This window comes from Labrus mixtus, chromosome 5 (assembly GCF_963584025.1).
Source record: "Labrus mixtus chromosome 5, fLabMix1.1, whole genome shotgun sequence".
Classification (NCBI taxonomy): Eukaryota; Metazoa; Chordata; class Actinopteri; order Labriformes; family Labridae; genus Labrus; species Labrus mixtus.
The window spans coordinates 25202704-25221949 of record NC_083616.1 but is presented as its reverse complement, the minus strand read 5'-3'; the positions used below and the strand labels follow the sequence as shown (position 1 = coordinate 25221949).

Below are 19246 nucleotides of genomic sequence, written 5' to 3'. Positions count from 1 at the left end.
AATCCTGCTAACCGGGTGTCATCTCAAAACTCTTTTAACAGTAAAAGCTAAACTGTTGATGCCCTTGGAGACATTTTTCACACTGTTGAGTATTTATGTGAATTTAGCACTTCATCATATAAAAGCACTCTGTCACTGTTGTTAATAGTTTTCAGCTGGAGCAGGTAATTTATCGTTTTTACAAAACTGTCTAAATAATCGTTTTGTTAAAGAGTATCAGAGCAGTCAAATACTTTCAGAGAAAAAACTTTATTTTGAATAATTTAAAAAAACCAGGATGTCAAAAGCCAGAAACATAAGCAAGGCTACTTTATTTGCAATGTCCAGTGTCAAACCACACTTCAGTCTGTTTTGTGTGAGTGTGTGTGTGTGTGTGTGTATTTGTGTGTCTTTTTGCAACTTTGACATGATTTGAGTTCCCAACCTTCAGAAAATGCAGATTTTACAAAGTAATCTATATGAAAACTACAATGCATTGATTATCATTTCGGGCCTTTGTGATGTTTTTCTCTCTGTACACACTTTTGAAATCATGTTCAGGAAACATTTTTTTATTTTCAAACTCTTCAATATACTGTAGCTTCTAAAGCAGGCAGTGGTGGAATGACATCAATTGAAACCACCATAGAGATCATCTTGTCCCCTGAACCATCTGCTGACGTACCTCGTGTTCTTGGAGGATGAACAGTCCTTGATTTATGGATGGCAAAAGCCACATTTTTTTTTTTTTGCTCCAGGAACTAAAGTTTTTAACGTAGAGCGGAGCGAGGAGATGAGCTTGTTGCTAATTTTCAGCCGCTCCTTGCACCACTGCAGAGATGAACTGTTCCCTCAGAATGTCCTTGTCCAGGTTTCTACCTGCAGAACAGAAGAGAGTCCATAGTGAGGATTAGCACAGCTCGGTTACACAGACCCTAAACATGGAAACAGACACGACATGCGTGTATGTTACTGTAGGAATGTAGTGAACAGTGAATCTCAAGGCAAGCGAGATGGGCTCCAACACCCCAGAACATGCTTATTTTAACACATTAAGAAGGTAGGGAACCATTTACACATCTGTAATCCCCCACTTCTAAACCGTTCCCAAAGAATCTCAGCTGAAAAAAACTGAGCAACACGCAAGATGAAGAAGAGACGAATGAATGACACGGCTGGCTGTGTTAAAATCTTATTTTCCAGAGAGTTTTCAAATGAAACTCAGGGAAATATGAATTACTAATGTGTGATTGTGAAACTTTACTCTTCAATTGTTTGGATGAATGTTTTATCTTTGGACCGGTGCAGTGAGCAAACAATTCATAACTGAGTATCTAACTGCTACCAAATAAAGAACTTAAAAAAAAAAAGAATTATGTTCCGATAAATATGTAAAAGAAGTTTGTGCGTGTCTGTGTCCTCACCTATAAAGACCAGGCGGTTGATCCGCGGGTTCTCCTCCCAAAGCTGCGGCGTCTCATTCAGGTCATACAGCTCGTGGACCCCCTGCAGCATCACTTGGTGTTCTTTCCCTGCGAGTGACACTATACCCTGAAAACACACAAGTCACAAGTCCTGGTGACACATTAACCCACACTGAATGAAACCTTTAGAACCTGATTGATACGGATAATAAAAGCAGCGGTTATTGATCGCTGCTTCCGCTCGGGGGACTATTGTGCTGTTGCACTGTACCTTCAAGCGAATGACAGTCATGGGTTGCCCTTCTTTGTTCTTGAACATCTTCTCCCAAAGCAGATCCTGAAACAGAGGGAAATGTGGGTTTACTTTACAAAGGACTGTGTTGTGGTAGAGCTAATTAGTAATGGCAACAGTGGTGCACTCTGTTTGGTCTGAATGACGCATGATGTGTTTACCTGGATGAAAACGTTTAAGGCATCCTCTGGAAGGTCTCCCGTGACCTCAAACGTCGCAGTTAAAATACTCTGAGGATGACACATGAAAGTTTGATCAACATTAAGAACATAAAAGATATCTAGTGGTTTTCAATTCAATGTCTTTCAAAACATTTTACTCACAGAAACAAAGATGGCACACATTTAACAATATACTCAAATCAGGTTTGCTAAAAAAACTTTTAAAAAACAAATTCTAGTCCTTTTTAAGACCTGCACAAAAGAAAATGAATTCCACTTTTGCAAGACGCTTCAAAATCTTTGTTTGCCCTTGCCAACTACTCCCCTCTATTTTTCATCTCTAATCCAAATAGCTCTCCTTCTCTCCACCATTCAGTTTGTCACATTAACAAGCAAATCTACGAAGAATAAAAATCATTTAAGACTACTGTAACAGTGAAGATGTGAAGTATTCAGACATGACTCAAAGTACAATCATATATTCAAGACCTCTCACAAGTTCCCCCCCCAAAAAAAGACACAGGGAACCTGGTAAAAGTGAAAAAACTGTTTTTTTCTTCAGTAAAAATAGTCCTCCTTTAATACCGCTCCATTGTATCTGTCTTTTTACTGCTAATCATGAAGTACATGTTGTGTTTTAAGTGTATTTTTAATTATTTTAAATGTGTTTTTTAAAGGCATATATTTGCACAAGGACAATTTTCTGTCTTTGCATGTTAAAGGTAGACAATTTTATTTTATTCTAATAAAAAAAAAAAAACAGTCCCTAATGTTAAATTCCAACATGGAAAGCATATATTTTACAGTGAACTGTTCTCGAAGAATGATTGATTTTAAAGATGCCAAGAAGGAGCTTTTTTTCCTAAGTTATATTTTGATGCTTTTTGCCTTTATTAGATTTAGGACAGCTGAAGAGAGAAATGTTGGGAGGAGAAAGCTGCAGGATGACATGCAGCAAAGCCGAGTTTGGATTTCAACTCACAGCCACTGTGACGAGGACTATGGCCTCTGTACACGGGGCTGAGTCATAACCGCTAGGACATCGCTACCCAGAGGGAGCTAATTTGAACAAACTTTATATACACCAGGATTGTCAATAAAAAAAGTGTATTTTACAAAATGATCACAATGTTTGTAGGACACTGTTTGAAATAATGAAAAATGAAGTGTAGTATGAACTGCTGAGACTAACGCCTTGTAGGTTAGTTTGTATTTAATTATTATTATTATTGTTTGATTTAATTATTTAGTTTAATTCCATCGCTACATCAGTGATAAGAGATTTACATTTTCAGTCTGTTAATAAGTCTTCTAGTCCACTGATTACATGCTCTTTAAATACATGTTAACATGAAAGTTTACTGAGACCAGAGAGTCATTGGGAATGTTAAACAAAAGAAGTGCTTTTACGCCTCGGCTGATGACTTTGTCAATGACTGTGTCAAAAACCACAACTCCACTCGGCACCTGAAACCAAATAACAGCTCCCCTCTTTATCTAACTACACCCCCCCCCCCCCTCCTCCTCCTTCATCCTCTCTCTCTCCCACTCTTCACCCCTCTCACACACTCCCACCTCTCCATACTTCCTTACAGCATTTAAAAGGGGCACTTTGTAGATATTTGGAGGGTTTTGTGTTGAAGTGTTAAGGTTACACACTTCCTTGTCATTTGGTATAACAACAGAAAAACAGCATTCTCATTTACATGAAAAGAGCAACATGGGGAAGAGGAGGGGAGGAGGGGAGGGGGGGGGGGGAGGGTTAGAGGGACAGTTGAGCTTCATGCGGGAAAGCGAACCTGGAGAAAACAGACAACAATGGCGTTATTTACACACACAAACAAGCCACATCTCTGTCCCATCCTGTGATAAAAGTTCATGGGTATAAAGCAGGACGGAAAACAAGACGAGGTCTGATTGAGGAGTGGAGTCTTTTTGATCTGAAAGATGAAGCCAACGAGAGAAATAGGATCAAGGAAATCCTGCTTTTAATAATGTTGTAGATTTACTGAAAATTGGAGAGAGGGAAAACACTTTATTATTGAATGGTGAGTCAAGCGGCTTCCCACTCAGGAGGCTAAAAGAGAAACACGGTCTTTAATAAGAGTGTCGGGATCGTTGATACTTTTCCATGACACGTGTTTGAAAACCATATAACCTCCGTTATTCAAATGAACACGAGTATCGACCAGCACCGTACCGTATCTCGGAAAAATAAAGACCTTCAGTTTTATATTTTAAACTAAAGCCGCTATGAGCAAAAGAGAGAGAGAGAGAGCAGCAGCGGTCAATTCCAAATCACAAACTGACAAATACTGACGTCTCTTAAGTCCTCTTGGTACTTCAGAAAGATGCAAAAAAAAAATACAGAATGCAGACGAGGTGGCAGCAGAGGAGGCAGCGTCTAAATTTAACAAATACTGAAACGTTGCCGATGTACCGGGGCATCTAAGATAGGGTGCAGGAAGTTCCAATTTTTAGTGATTAAAACAAGAAACTTTGCAAATATCGGGTGGGTAGAGCTTCTATTTTTGTTAACATGGTATTGATATCATTTAATTTTGACTGTAAGTTTAAAACCCTCGTCTTTATACATCATGTCATGGCATCCTGGTTCAGTTCAAACACTAATGAAGCCATAAGACGCAGACAAGGCTCGAGACAGTCTAGCCAAACCCAGTGTGCCCAGTCTACCCAGTCTACTGAAGGTTTAATGCTGCGTTGTATCACCCAGTCTGGGTTTTCATTTGTAGTGCAACAAGAAAAACATCAAAAGTATCAAGTCGATCGCCACACAAAACCCAAAAAAAGCAGGGAGGGAGTTTTCACTACGGTGTCGCAGCCTGGGGGAATGCAGAGTCACAATGTTAGCCCTGAGCTAAATGCAACCCCTCTGTATCCTGGAGGAAATGATGTGTTGAAATAAATTAGCAAACTAAACAAGGGGAGCTATGAGAGAGAGGCATGGAGGGCAGGTATCGGCAGGGAAGGAAATAAAAAGGGGGGGGGGGGGGGGAACGAGGAACAATGGAGAATAAAAACAATTACCTTATCTAGATGTGGTCTTGTAGATTTCACGAGTTGGAGCTTCTCTGTTAGACTTTCAGAGGAGAGAAATCAGCCAACATTATAACTTAGAGCATCTCAATTTTGAAATTCTAAGTAAAATCATCTAGAAAGATGATGTCATCTGTTCCACCATACATTGTCATATTCACACGTTGGACAAACCAGTGCTACATGTTGGACGTTTTGAATGAACTGCACTGATTTAATTGCCCCTGTTCTTCTGGCTGCTGATATTGACGGGTATTTAAGAATCTCATTCAAGTATTGTTTGAATTTGACTCTGAGTTATTGTATGTGTTTATACACGTTTGGGTTATTTAACAGCATTTCTGCTGCATAACTTTTTTTCACATTTCAGATACATAACCTCAGCCACTTTGCTTTGAATTGGACGTGTTTTAATTGATCTCAGTGGTTTTATTTGTGGCATATTTTGTGTTTTCTAACTTTGTTTCATTGCTTCCGGTGCATGAAGCGCATATTCTGAATTTGCATGAAGCTTCCTTTGTTAAATTAAAGTTCAATAATTAGAGCCAAATAGTGTCACGATTTGTAGTTTCCCTTCTCCATGTTCCTTCTTTTCTCTGCTTAAAGACACCAGTCTTTACCGTTTCTGCCTTTGTGTTTTATGTCATTGTAAAATACACCTCATGCTGTATTGGTGCTTAATGACACAGCTCTGAATGGACTTGTGAAAACTTTAGAAATGGCAATTAAACCCTACAAAACAGCCACCACCACCCCCAAACAAACTACAGCCCTTGTTCTCCCCATCAGACCTCCTCATCCCCCCCCCCCCCCCCTCCTCTGCCTGACCTCACAAGGAGGCTAAATGTTGTGTCCAGCAGCTTGAGCCCTGCGTGCTGTTAGTACCACACAGGCGGAGCGGCGGGGGGCCGCTTCAAACAGCCCGCGTGGGATGGAGGAGGAGGAGGGGCCCGCACTCTCAAAGGCAGGGGGAAAGGAGCTATCTGTTGGGACAAGGGGGACTCCTCGGGAGCCGGTGGACACACACAGCTCTAATCCTCTGCAGCTGGTCTCAGAGACACTGACTGAGGGCATGTAAGAGAGGTTTAACACCGCGGCCAGTTTCATTCACATGAAAGGATGAACACTGACTCTATTCATGAGAATGCCATTCTACAGGGGATACAATATGATGACCACCCTGCTGAGTAACAGGGGAGCGCTCAATAAAAGAGTCTGTTAATTAGAGAGGAACATGGCGAGCAACAGTATCAAAGACCGCTGGGTGCACAGTTCAGACACACCAGCGACAAAGGCCAGCAGTGGCATCCAAATGAGATCTCAATCTTTGTTCTGAAACAGAACATGATTAAGAAATATCACACGAGAGGGAGCGATGTTGTACTGAATGTCAGCGCCGCTGTCAGTGTCAGGCGCGAAGATAATGACATCAGAGCCGATATTTAGTACAACAATTAGTCCGAACACCTCAAACACCCTCTCTCGGGAGTTATTGTTTTCACACAACAGTTATAGAAGCAGAAAATAGTTAAAAAGTCAAAATCAACAACAGATTATTTTCAACTCCAACAACTCAAACTATTTCCACAGTTCACCTGAAACTATACTGTTGCCAAGCAACCCAAACATTATCCTGCACTCTTGCTACACTGTTGGTGTCCATGGTTACCACAGACAACTACATGTATGTATGTATTTGTAAATTTTGTAAATTTCCCCATCGTGGGATAAATAAAGGATTATCTTATCTTATCTTATCGTATGTTACAAAGTCTGAAATCAAAGTCTGTTGTGTGATTGTGAGGTTTGAGATTGGTCAATAAAGAAAAACACTGTCAGCTGTAAAGCAATCAGAACTGCTGGCTGAGGAGGAGTGATACATACTGTGAAAAGTCCCAGTGATGTTGTTCTGTAATACCCTCACTCATGGCTTCCACTCTAGTCCAATCAGATTGCTCAATTGTTGTTAAATTATATACTGGCACTGCAATCTAACACATCTTTATCAGCACATACAGTATGTTGACAATAAGTAACAAGGAGTCACACTGAAGAAATGCTAAAGACAATTTAACAACAGTATGGCTGTTAAATCATCTATCTATCTATCTATATATATATACATATATACATATATATATACATATATATATACATATATATATATATATATATATTGCCGTTTGAAGCCACAGTATTTAAGCCCCTGTGACATTTTGCCTTCAATCTGAACGTAGCGGAGGCGTAATGGGGGGACAAAGTGATCCCCCGTCTGTACCTTCTTTGGAGGTAGTAACAGAGGCGGGAGCTCAGCGCTGTGTGTGCATGTATACTATATGTCTGACTGTGTGTCTATGTGGAGCGCTCACTGTGCTGTGCTTTCTGCAATGCCAAAAAACGAGATGTGAACTCACTGACTGAAGCACCAATACGACGCTGTTTCAGAATCAATATGAATGTACAAAGACGTGATGATGGCTGAACTTTGTTACGGCACTTTTGCAGAAAAAAAAAAAAGCAGTCTGTAAAGGGATATTCTTTCTATCTATACAAATACACTTTTTTTCTTAAGTAATGTACATTTCTACAATGAAATATGAAATCCAATAGAAAACATTTAATTTAAATCTTTGTCATAATTTCTCCATTGATTTATGTTCCAGGTCAGGGATTTGGTTTTCTTTATACGCACGTGTCTCATTGTTAGAGGGATATTGAAAAATCTGACTTACACACATATCACATAAAACACTGACAGATGTTTTTGGAGGGTGTTGATGCTACAATACGAGTCTGATGTCTGCTGGATTCATGTTTTATTGATTTAATTTCTTCATCTTATCCATGACAGAGGATGTGACTTTCTTTAATTCTTGCATTCCTATGTTTTGCCCTCAATGTAACACACACTAAGCTTACCTATCATGAAATATGCTCTATAAATAAAACTGCCGTTGCTATAATACTGCTCCTCTTTATCTCTTATGTTTCAACACAGGCATTCTTGAATGATGATAAGAATTTGAATATGCACTTGAGAAATTGTGACCTTGTCAAATTAACTCCCTTCCTCAGAACACGAGTTAAAAACCATTAACTATTTCATATCTACATTTCAGAGATTAGTTATATAAAAGAAAAACCCATTACTAATATGGTTATGCACCTTTAATTTTGGTTTATGGGAAGTAACACTGAACACCGTAATGGATTTAGATGTTTTTTTGTGTACGTGAAACTGTTACGGGAAAAACCAACTCACTTCACGCCTTCCTTACTGTCGAAGGAATGCAGATCCAGCACTTGAGAAAGATCCACCCTGTGAAAGAAGACAACTCACCATTAAACCTTTTTCAATGATGTATAGTAAAAAAACACATTTGCAGTTAATAAATTTAGTCAGAAATCTACTTCAAACTAGCATCAAGGTTGATTTAATGAACTGCCTCAAGTTAAAAGTTGTGGGGTTGTTTTTGCAATTAACCCCTCACTGCACGGTTTCTTTCATCTGTTCACCCTGGTCTGAGCTCTGTGGGGATCCAAAACACGCCCAAACCTTTGAGACACACTGCTTGTGTTAGCCATATGCTACCTGGGTCCAATAACACACCACACACTAAGACAGAGGGTGCACATACACACATTTTGGCGCACATTCACACATATGCAACCATGTTGCTGGAGATCAAGGGTCAAAGAGCAAAGACTTGTGGGTAACTGGACACCGTTGAAGACCTGGTGTTTACTCAGTGTGCAGCAGTTTGTGTACGTCTGTGTGTGTGTGGGTCGGGCAATGTCACGCCTGAACCGCTTAATCTTTGAAATGAAGATCTGAGCAGGAGCAGCACGTGGAGTTCATCTGTTCACTAAACAAAGCACAGAACCTGGATCAAAGCTAAATATATGAAAAATAAATAAAGCTTACCTTGATCTCTGGGTTTCAAGAATCTTTACAAGGCCATTTATTGATCTAAAATAAAAGAAAACAAATGAGGTTAAGACTGAGAAAATGAACAGAAACAGACCTAGTTACTAGATTGTCCCTTTGGAGGAACTAAAGTTCTCAATCCTAAATCAAGGAGCTCAAGATTCAGAACGTTATTATAAAAAAACAAACAGATTTCAACTTCAGGGTGGGAGAGAAAAAGTCTGTAAAGCTAACCTGACTGCGTCTCGGGTTTGTGTGAGTTCCTCCTCAGTCACCAGGTCTGTCTTGTTGATGATGGTTAGGTCAGCGACAGCAATCTGTCTGAAAAGGCATCAAATAAAACATTCTGTTCATCTGGTGTCTGCAAGAATATGCACCAATCAACACACAATAATAAGATAATGTGCAAAAAACAAAACAAACATACATCAGGAAGTCATTGCCTTGTTTGTACATAAAAAAACTGTAAAACTGTCATTTAAAACTGCGTGTATGTTTGTGAGTTTTTCCTGGGTGGCAGTGGGCGGTACATGCCAAACTCAAATGGGAGGTGAGCGCTGTTTAGTTTGGAGGTGAAAACACAAACGAAGAGCAAGAATGCAAAAGGGGGTCGTGCAACTGGTCTTTCTTCATCAGAGTATTTGTTCAACAACAACACAAGCTCACAGCTGCTGGAGGAGACAAACACAGTGGGACAGACAGGCGGGTGGTAAAGGGTGCCGTCCACAGCACGCTGTGAGACATTATTGAAGATGAAGTAGATTTGCTTTACACAAAAACTGGAAAAAAAAGAGGAAAAAAAAAAACAGCCAGCCTTCCTCTCCAATAAGGTGTTAAAAAAAATGGAGTTTGGTTTCATCCTGTAGGGAAGCAAATAGGTGTTTACCTGGCAGCTTCATTGGTGAGTCCTTCTGCCTTTTCCTCTGACAGTTGCTACAGGAAGCAGAAACAGGAAACACAACTGATGATACAGGTTAGCACCAACAGGTATCTTGGTGTACACCTCGACCTGTTTAGCTGTAAAAAAAAACCCACGATGATAACTTGTGTTCTTGTTTACGGCAAAGATTGTATTTGTTTTTACATGGACTCAGGCTGTATGGAGTTGATCAGTATACTCAGGTATGGGATGTCAGCATGGTACAGTAATCTCTCTGCACAGTTCAAATCCCGGCTTGCTCGTCCGGTACGGAGTGCAAAGGTAAACGTGAAGACTGAAAACCTCTCCCTCCGGTTAATATACGAGCGGTCTGTTCTCAGGCATGAGCAGAGAATGTTGTCCGACCCGTCTCACATCCTCCACTCTGAGTACGAGCACTTAAGTGTTAAAATGACTTGGGTTGACCTTAAAGCTTTTCAACTTTCTTCTTAAAAATAAATAAAAATGTTGCAACAGTGTTTGCACAGGAACAGCCAAAAAATGTGAGAGATTGATTGGATAAAAGAAAGGCCTGCTTTTCATCCAGATAAAAACTACCGGCCAGTAAGTGACTTTCTCCACATTCAAACCCACAGGAGATCACTTTTCATCTCCTGCGTGTGTTTAGTGCTTGCACAGGGGGGAAATGGCGTTTTCCAAAACAGTTTAAAATCTAACAACAGAGAGAGCAGGAGGTGTTAATCTGAATCCTGAGCCCTGAGCCCCTCTGAGTGTCAGTCTGACATTCATCTGTCACCGCCTGTGTCATCACGTCTTTATTTCTTAAGGATGAATGACAAAAAGAGAAGACGATTTTTAATAGAAAGTCCGATTGCTTTTTCTTATTATACAACCTCTGCATCAGGAGACAAAGACCTTTCAGACGGTGTGAGGGCAAGCGGCTCAAGCTAACTTGAAACCCCTCAGACAGATGGATGTTTCTTTTGCGGTGGGCGAGGAGAAAGGCAGATGAGTGGATGTGACAGTGAAGGAGTAATTGATATCAGACATGTGACCATTTTAATAGGACTATCAGTCATCCTCTCCCTCCCCCTTTCATCATCTCTCTCTCTCTTTCATTCTCTCTCTCTCTCTCTCTCTCTCTTCAATGAGAAAACAGAGCAGCACCGAAGAAGCCATGAAATGTGTCACCTCACTGAGCATGACACCTTCAAATTAGAGGCCATGATGGGGGTGTCACTTGTCCTGTTCCTTTTTAAATAACACAGGTCGAGCAGGACGGACGTGTGAAGCAGCACACTGGGAGGTTTACACACAGAACTGCAAGCTCAAGTCGTTTCATTGCTGCTTTCATTAAGATGAATCAAATAAGTACTCAAACACATTTACAGGTATTTATATTTGAAAGTTAAAAAAAGTACAAGTATAGAATCTATTTGATTAAGATAAATATAAATAAATTGGTTTGTTTATCTTTATTATTTATAAGGATAAATATTCATATATTGAAAAAACAATATGTTAGTAATTCATTTATATTTTGATTAAGACAAATATTTTAGTAATATATTTTTAAAGTAAATATAAAAGTAAATGATTTATATATTTCATAAAGATACATATATATCAATAGGTAGGGTTTGTTATTTTTCTTCATTATTTAATCTATATTTTTGAAGACAAAGATAATTGGTCATTAATATTTATATTTAAACATCTGTAGTTAATTTATGTTTGTGAGATGAATCATACAGACTTGTTCTCTTGCATTAATCCTGTTCAGTGTTTTTTATATGATTTTTTTCCTCTTCATCTGTTAATTTGTAACAACATTTCTCTTTTTGATATGTCTGAATTAATATTTAAAATTTCAAAGCCCAACTTATTGAGTTTCTGCTCAGAGGTTAATAAATACAGCTGGGGCCTTAATGTTTGGTAATAAGTGAAGATTTCAACAATGAATAATGTTGAAACATTTTTTCTTGGTTATGGATAAATGAAAAAATGTTGATAAAAGAAAATGTTACAAAAGGCCCATCACAATGTCACACAGTCCAAACAGAAAACTAAAAATCACTTCTTCTTCGACCAACCGACTTTAAAAACCAAATAAAAATAATTTCTTAAGATGGTTTAGCAGATAAAGAAAAGTAGCATACATTAGCTTTATCAATTAGCATTAGAAAAGCTTGTAGCACTAACACGGTTTAGAAGCTCATCGTCTTGATAAATGTCGGCAATAATTAATCAACAACTTTCAGAGATGAACCTGAGACTTTCTAATAAAAGCTTCTAGCACGTCTTCTTGTCACATACCTGGAGTCCATACTTGGCGTCGATGACGGTGACGATGCCTGTGTTGAACAAACAATATTTATCAGTGAATAAAATGTAGTGTTACAACAATGTACACGTTCTTTTTTTAAATCCCAGCCTCCTTTTGGTGTTTAGTGACGTCTGTTTGTCTTCTCCACTTTCTCTGAGATAACTGCAGCACACTTTTGGTCTGCTGGTATGTGACAACAGAGCGGACAGCTGAGTATTTAACATTACCTCACACAGACACAGTAGTAAAAGAGAAAGACAAACAGCAGACGATGTCATACCCACAAACAGGGCTGGTAACATTTGGGTAACTGCTCTGTGTGTGGTGCAGCTTCAGCCCATAGAGACCAGGAAAACAATGTCTCTTTAATTGATACTGTAATCGGCTTCATCCAACCGTTACCCTGCATATTCCTGCACAAGTGTACAGCTCTAAACATTACAGATATTTAACATATCTAACATTATGTTTAATTGTAGACGCACAGCTGTTAACTAGCTTTTTTACTGTTTATTCTACTTCTAAAAATATAGATTTTGCACCAAAACACACCAAGACAAACTCTGTGTATGTGTAAACCTGCTTGGAAATAAACCTGATCAAAGAAGTGACTGATATTGAAATGCAGACGCACAGTGCCAAAGCTCTGAAAAGTCCAGAAAAATTGATCAAAGGCTTCTGAGTTAAACGTCTGACCCCATTGTCACGGAGATAAAATTGTTTTGTACAGATTTGTTTTGTGTGATGTTTTGGATATGAAATCTGAAGAGAAACAGGAGATAATGGGCTGAGAGAGAGAGAGAGAGAGAGAGAGAGAGAGAGAGAGAGAGTGGGGGGTGACCCGCAGAAAAGGGTCCAGGACGGATTGGAACCCACGGCTGCTTCAATGAGGACTTTAGCCTCCCTACATGGGGCGTGTCATAACCACTAGGCTAACCAACCTGTGTACAGATCTTAAAGTAACTACAGTAAGTTTTACTCATCTCAGGTTTTACAATGTGACTTAAAATGAAAACAAGCCCTTTTATCATCCCGTGCATTGATCCTCTGAAGTAAGATCCATGATCTCTGAGACGTTCTGTGTAACATGTGAGAGAAAACTGATCGACTGAATGATGAACAGAGACAAACTGTGTCATTAAAAAAAGAACTCACCATCCAAATATATGTCACTGCCGAGCTCTGCATCAACCCAGAACATGGAGGCCACAGCTCCTGTCAGAGCATATAAAGTGGTTAGAAGATTGTAAATGACTGAAATACATCCATTTCAGTCGGAGGTGTTCATAAAGGAAGCTCAGGGGAAGATTTTCTCACAGGTTCATAGCAGTCCATCTTTTTCTCTCTTTTCTGCATTCACCTATTTCTGTTTTCTTTCTTTCCAAATAAAAGGTCATATACCAAAATAAAACAAACAAAACCTCCCCCTTGAATAGTAACCACACAGTTGTGATAAATTTATATTTCCCATAATCGGGTACTATATCTATGCAAGGAGTATATCGTACGATTATATTATACGACTCTGAAATATAAATACATTTAAGGATGCAACTAAGGATTATATTATCTAACTTACGAGGTTTTTTTTTAAGGTTGACTATTATCATTTTGAAGATAACCTGTAAAAAAGAAATACACATTATTATTCATTGATTTAAATGAACATCTCCCACTGTCAATGTTTCCGTTGTGGGATGAATAAAGGTTTATCATATCTTAATCCAAATCTCCTTTTCCATCACAAAAAAGACAAAAGAAGAATATTATTCAATATGAGAATTATAATCTGATAAATTATACAGATTTTATAATAATTGTTATTATAAACAGATTTTTTTTTGGTATTTTTTAAGCATTGAATGTAAACTTTTTGTTCATAAGGTCCGTCTTGAGTCGTTTCCAGAAACCCTGCCTGATGTTTTCCTCTCACTGGGCTCCGTGGAGCAGATCAAACCGATATCAGAAGCTTTCAATTGTTTATCTCCTGCTGGTATATTTGGTTTGTTTCTATTTTCCTGTGCAGGCGGTTATTACAAGACCCTATGTCACCATGCCAGCCTCGGCTTGTTCACATAATGCACTTTTGTCAAAGAGCCGAGCGAGAATAAGAAAGCATTGTAAATATTTGATGGATGTGTAATGAAAACACGGTTTTTGAATGGCATGTTTCACATAACTCATCCAACCTCCTCCTGAATGGAAGAGGAGAACCCCCCCCTGGGAGCCTTTATGATTGACAGCACTGCCAGGGCCAATGACAGACCCGTCCTAGTCGATAAAGAGCCTGTCTCAGCCAATGACGTGTCAGGGCGGAGAGGACAGCCCCAGTCTGAGCGTGCTCTGTTGGTTCTGTCTGATAGGTCAAGTGGTGTGTGTCTGCCTGTGGCGTTACCTCCTGACACCTGTCACTTAGCGACACATCCCAGTTGTCACAGCGCCCGCCCTGTAATGGCCTGATATTGATTTCCTGATTCAAAGCTCAGAGATGAATGGACAACTGGGTTTCTTTTTTTTTTTTTTTTTTTTGGATGCACTGATGGAAATAGTTTCCCCTGATGTTCCTGTCACAACACAAGTCTGGCCCGAAGAGTCACAAAACGTTTCACTTCTTTCACATGGAAAGAAAAATTGCAGCGCCTACCCCAATGTTATGCTGGAGATGTTAGTAACTAACTATGTGCTGTCATGTGACGTGAAGCTCTATTATGTTACTAAATACATCACCGGTTTGTTACTTAGCATAGGCGTTGATTCTTTAGAATAATCACTTTGAGATACTGACTGCTTGCAATAGCGCTCTTCAGACTGCCCATTTAAAATGTGACATTGTGACGTCTCCTACTTTACTGCGAGTGTCGGGGCGCTGGTGACGCAGTGGTTAGTGCGCGCTCCCGAGGCTGTAGTCCTCCAAGAAGGCGGCCTTGGGTTCGAATCCCACCTGTGGCTCCTTTCCTGCATGTCATTCCCCACTCTCTCTCTCCCTGATTTGTTAACTCTATCCACTGTCCTATCTCTCCATTAAAGGCACAAAAAGCCCAAAAATAAATCTTAAAAAAAAATAATAATAATAATAAAACACTGTGAGTGTCTCTATGGAGGCATTTCAGAGGGATAAAGTTCTCCCCCTCTGTACCTTTGGTGTCTTTGGAGGTAGTAAAAGAGGCGTTACAGAAGCAACACGGGATCGGTGGAGCCGGCGGAGGAGAGTGTGTGTGTGTGTGTGTGTGTGTGTGTGTGTGTGTGTGGAGCTCCCGCTGTCGCTTCAGTGATGAGAATTTGCAGACTGGCACAACAATATTACGCCGTCATCGAATGAATATGAATGTACAAAGATGTTATGACGGCTGAGCTTAGTTACGGTGCTGTTGCGGAAAGGCAATCTAACTAGGGCTGATGATAGTCGCACTGTAAAGGATAGGACTTATTGAATGTCTGAGTTGTATACTGTGTTTGTGTGTGTATGTGTGTGTGTGTGTGTGTGTGTGTGTGTGTGTGTGAGACACAAATGACTCATTATGAAATTCAGATTCAAAGTCATATAGAAGAAGTAAAGCAATGTGTTACCTGGATCAGCAAGTCCTGTGGTTTCTAACAGGATGTAGTCAAACTTTCCCTTTTTCGCCATCAGATTCTCAATGGCTTTAAGACCGTTGTCCCTGAAATATTAAAGGACAATTAGAAAAAGTATGTCTCTTTAATTCTCTACATTTAAACAAACACATACTTTATAACTCATTGACTAAGTCCTGATTTCTTTGTTAACAAAGTGGTGAACACGTACATTGAAGAATAACAATAAAAGCTTCCTTTTCAAAGATGTAAACTTAAGAATTAAAACTGAAGGACCTTAAGCGAATGTGATTAATGTCATTCCCAAGTGGACCGTAGTTACTCGACCTACTTTACAGAGCAGCAGAGGCAGCCATTTCTAAGCTCGAGCCACTCCTCGTACAGTTCTCCTGCGTGGCTCACTGCGAGCGACTTCTCAAGTGCGCTGCCTGCAGGTGGAGAATGAGAACAGCACTGATGATAAAGTCAGCAGATAAAGGAAATGCCACTAAATATACCACTTAGCTGTTTATGTTGTTAGAAACAAATAATTAAACATGTTGAATATAAGAACAAAAGACCATATCAAACAATCGTAAGCATAAGAAAATGCCACGGGGTAGCATTCTAATGCATTCATTTAAAGTCATTATGACGTAAGAATGGATGCAGATGATCATTTTGCAGGCTTAAAAAAATAAAGTGAATAATACAGTAACACAGGGGTGGGCAACTGGCGGCCCGGGGGCCACATGCGGCCCCCATCAACCCTCAACGTGGCCCTCAGGTAAATCTTTACATATCAATTAATTGGGAACATGAAGAAAACATGACAAAATCTGCCATGAAATCATGAAAACCAGAAATATGTCCATCATAATAATTGATCACTGGTACATGTTGAGTTAAATTTCAGACATAATTGCCTGTAATCGTTTTTGTATCTTACAATTTGGCCCCCTGGCAGTGAGAATTAAATGAATGTGGCCCTTGCTGTGACCAAAGTTGCCCATCCCTGCAGTAACATCACATTCATGGGCTCCTCTTACGCTATCTCTGCAAACCATGTCTCTATGCTGCTCTCTTGTGGAACGATAAGGAAACTACACAACCATCAGCAGCCTCACATCAAAGTCTTTGTGGGGACGTAGAATCTTGTACTTATATCGATTTGAATCCAAATGAAATGTACAAGTTACCCTCTCCAAATTCATTGAGAATGACAGCGATCCGCTTGTTGTGTTGTTCTGTTAATATGTAGTTCAGGAGAGTTGTCTTTCCAGCGCCTACAAAAGGAAGAAGTACAAGGAGCAAAGTGGTCATTAAAACTGGCACAGCGGTAATAAAACTGATGTAAAACTATGGTGAGAAAATGAACCCCGGCGTTAAGACCAGAGCAGCTTTTGTGGTGTGGTGAGGATGGACTGTCTGAAACTATGATCATAATTACCGCTGTTCATCTCCTTACACTGGCTCCCAGTTACTGCTCACGTCAAATTTAAAACTCTGCTGCTCGCTTACAAAACGTCTCCTCCTCACTTTAACTCTCTCATCCAGGTCTACACTCCCTCCCGCCCACTACGCTCTGCCAATGAGAGGCGTCTGATCCAACCTTCACAACAGGGTCCTAAATCTCTGACTAGACTCATCTCCTCTGTCGCCCCCCGGTGGTGGAACGAACTTCAGTCCCTCTGCACCTTTAAGAAAAAGCTAAAGACCCAGCTCTTTCATGAATACCTACTAACTTAATGATGATGGTCTCCATATTATTGATGGTTGTGACGATTGTTTTTGTTTGATAACGATGACTTATAAGATGGTTTCTATACTGATTAGAGCTCTCAAGAACTGCTGTCAATGTTATGCTTTGCCTCTGGTCACTTCCTGTCAGCACCTGTGTGTCCAATCGGACTCAAAGCTGATCGTTTGCTCTTACTGACATTGTTCCCTTTCTTCTAGATCCTTGCTTGTGTTGTTCTTACTCTCTGATGTACGTCGCTTTGGATAAAAGCGTCTGCTGAGTGAATTGTAGAATGTAAATATCATTAAAGTTTTGAGTGTTTTACCTAGGTAGCCTGTGATGATGGTGACAGGTATCTGCTCTTCGGGGGGGCCAGGTGGGTTGTCGATGGGCACCAGCTCTGGGCAATCGTCGTCCTCCTCTATCATCACAACGCCCTCCATACCCGGAAGTTTGGTCCACTGGTTTACAGAGAGAATCTGATCCAGCAGGAATACAGGGTTTGAATAACATTTTACAAAAGTAGAAGAAACAACCATAAAAAAAAATGCAAAAATGTCATTCACATTGACTCATAACGAGACAAATGCCATGTATAATTTTATTTATTTATAACAGATTTAAAGGTGCAGCAGGTAGTACTTTCTGAATGGGCAAGGTTAGCATCATGTTAGCATCATGTTAGCAATTGTCCCTTTTTCTAATAACAGCTCACAACGACACGGCAGCACAAACTAACCGACTTTTCTTTATTTAAACTAAATCTAAAAAATCATTACCTGATTGTCAATCCTCAGAAGGTATTTGTGAGTAATGTTATGGCACAACAAATCCCTCACTCTGCAAATGCTGCAGCTTTATGTTTTGACAGCGTCCAACTATGTAAAACTTCCGCTAAAAACATGAGCAGTAACCATGGTTCCGCTTTCATCCACAACCGCGACAGAAAGTCCGCAGGGGGGGGGAAAGATTTACTAAAATACAATAAAACACAACAGTTAATTAATATTTAACTTAAGAAAAAAATTAACTTCTTGTAAAAAAAAATAAACAAACGAACATTCATTATTTTTACGCCCCAAAATCAGATCGTTATTACAGATTAGACGTGTTGTGATGACAAGAATCGACCACAAGAGGGCGACATAAACCTGTGTAAGGTGGTATGAAACAGAGCGTGTTCAAATCATATATATAAAGTATGTGTAAACAAAGAATATGACTCCGGTTTTAAGGAGAATAACTATTGACTGATTGATTGATTACATTTATTTCAGACATATCAAATAAAATCAAACATATCAAAAATACAAAACAAAATGAAAAGCACGAAAATACAATAAACAAAAAACAATGTTTAAATTATTTCACAAAAAAAGAAAAAAAAATTACATATATTCAATTGATATGCCTGAAAAGGAGTAGGAAGAAGTATAAAACTTATTTAATCCTACCCCTTTTCCACAGCTCAATAATTAATATTTATTAAATTAAATTCCTGTGTTCCTTATAAGCTCTCTATATATACAATCTATCTATATACAATTTGCTATAATATATTTGATATTTACAATCTATGTCCACACAGAAAATAAACAGAATAATAGACATCAAAACGAATAACATACAAGTCAAATAACAAATAACATGGAGATATTATTGTTAGAATTGTCTCTGTAAAGGAAAGCACAGACATGAGATGTGTGAAAACTCTCAGCTTTATATTGTCTTCATACGAAATGTCACAATTTGGAAACTCAGAGTCAGCTTTGACTTTCATGCAGATGGCTCGTGTTATTGGGAAGGCCTATGTCTTCTTTATGTGAATTCAAAAATAAAATATGCTATGATAAGATTATTTTATCAAAACAGGAGTGCTCGCTTTGTTACAAACTCATAGGCCTAT

The 19246-nt window shown here is 39.2% G+C and overlaps 1 protein-coding gene across 1 annotated transcript; it reads right to left on the bottom strand.

Moving 5' to 3' along the window:
- Positions 1–175: 175 nt before the first annotated feature.
- cbwd (COBW domain containing) lies at positions 176–17838 on the bottom strand. Its single transcript, XM_061038782.1, has 15 exons — positions 17666–17838; positions 16799–16885; positions 15952–16048; positions 15615–15706; positions 13203–13262; positions 12038–12075; positions 9728–9774; positions 9076–9162; positions 8839–8883; positions 8176–8232; positions 4905–4956; positions 1857–1925; positions 1675–1740; positions 1404–1530; positions 176–858 (listed from the first exon to the last, which is right to left on the bottom strand). The coding sequence occupies exons 1-15, from the start codon at positions 17781–17783 to the stop codon at positions 785–787; spliced, it is 1116 nt and encodes a 371-aa protein (XP_060894765.1). The 5' UTR covers positions 17784–17838; the 3' UTR covers positions 176–784.
- Between the last annotated feature and the right edge of the window lie 1408 nt (positions 17839–19246).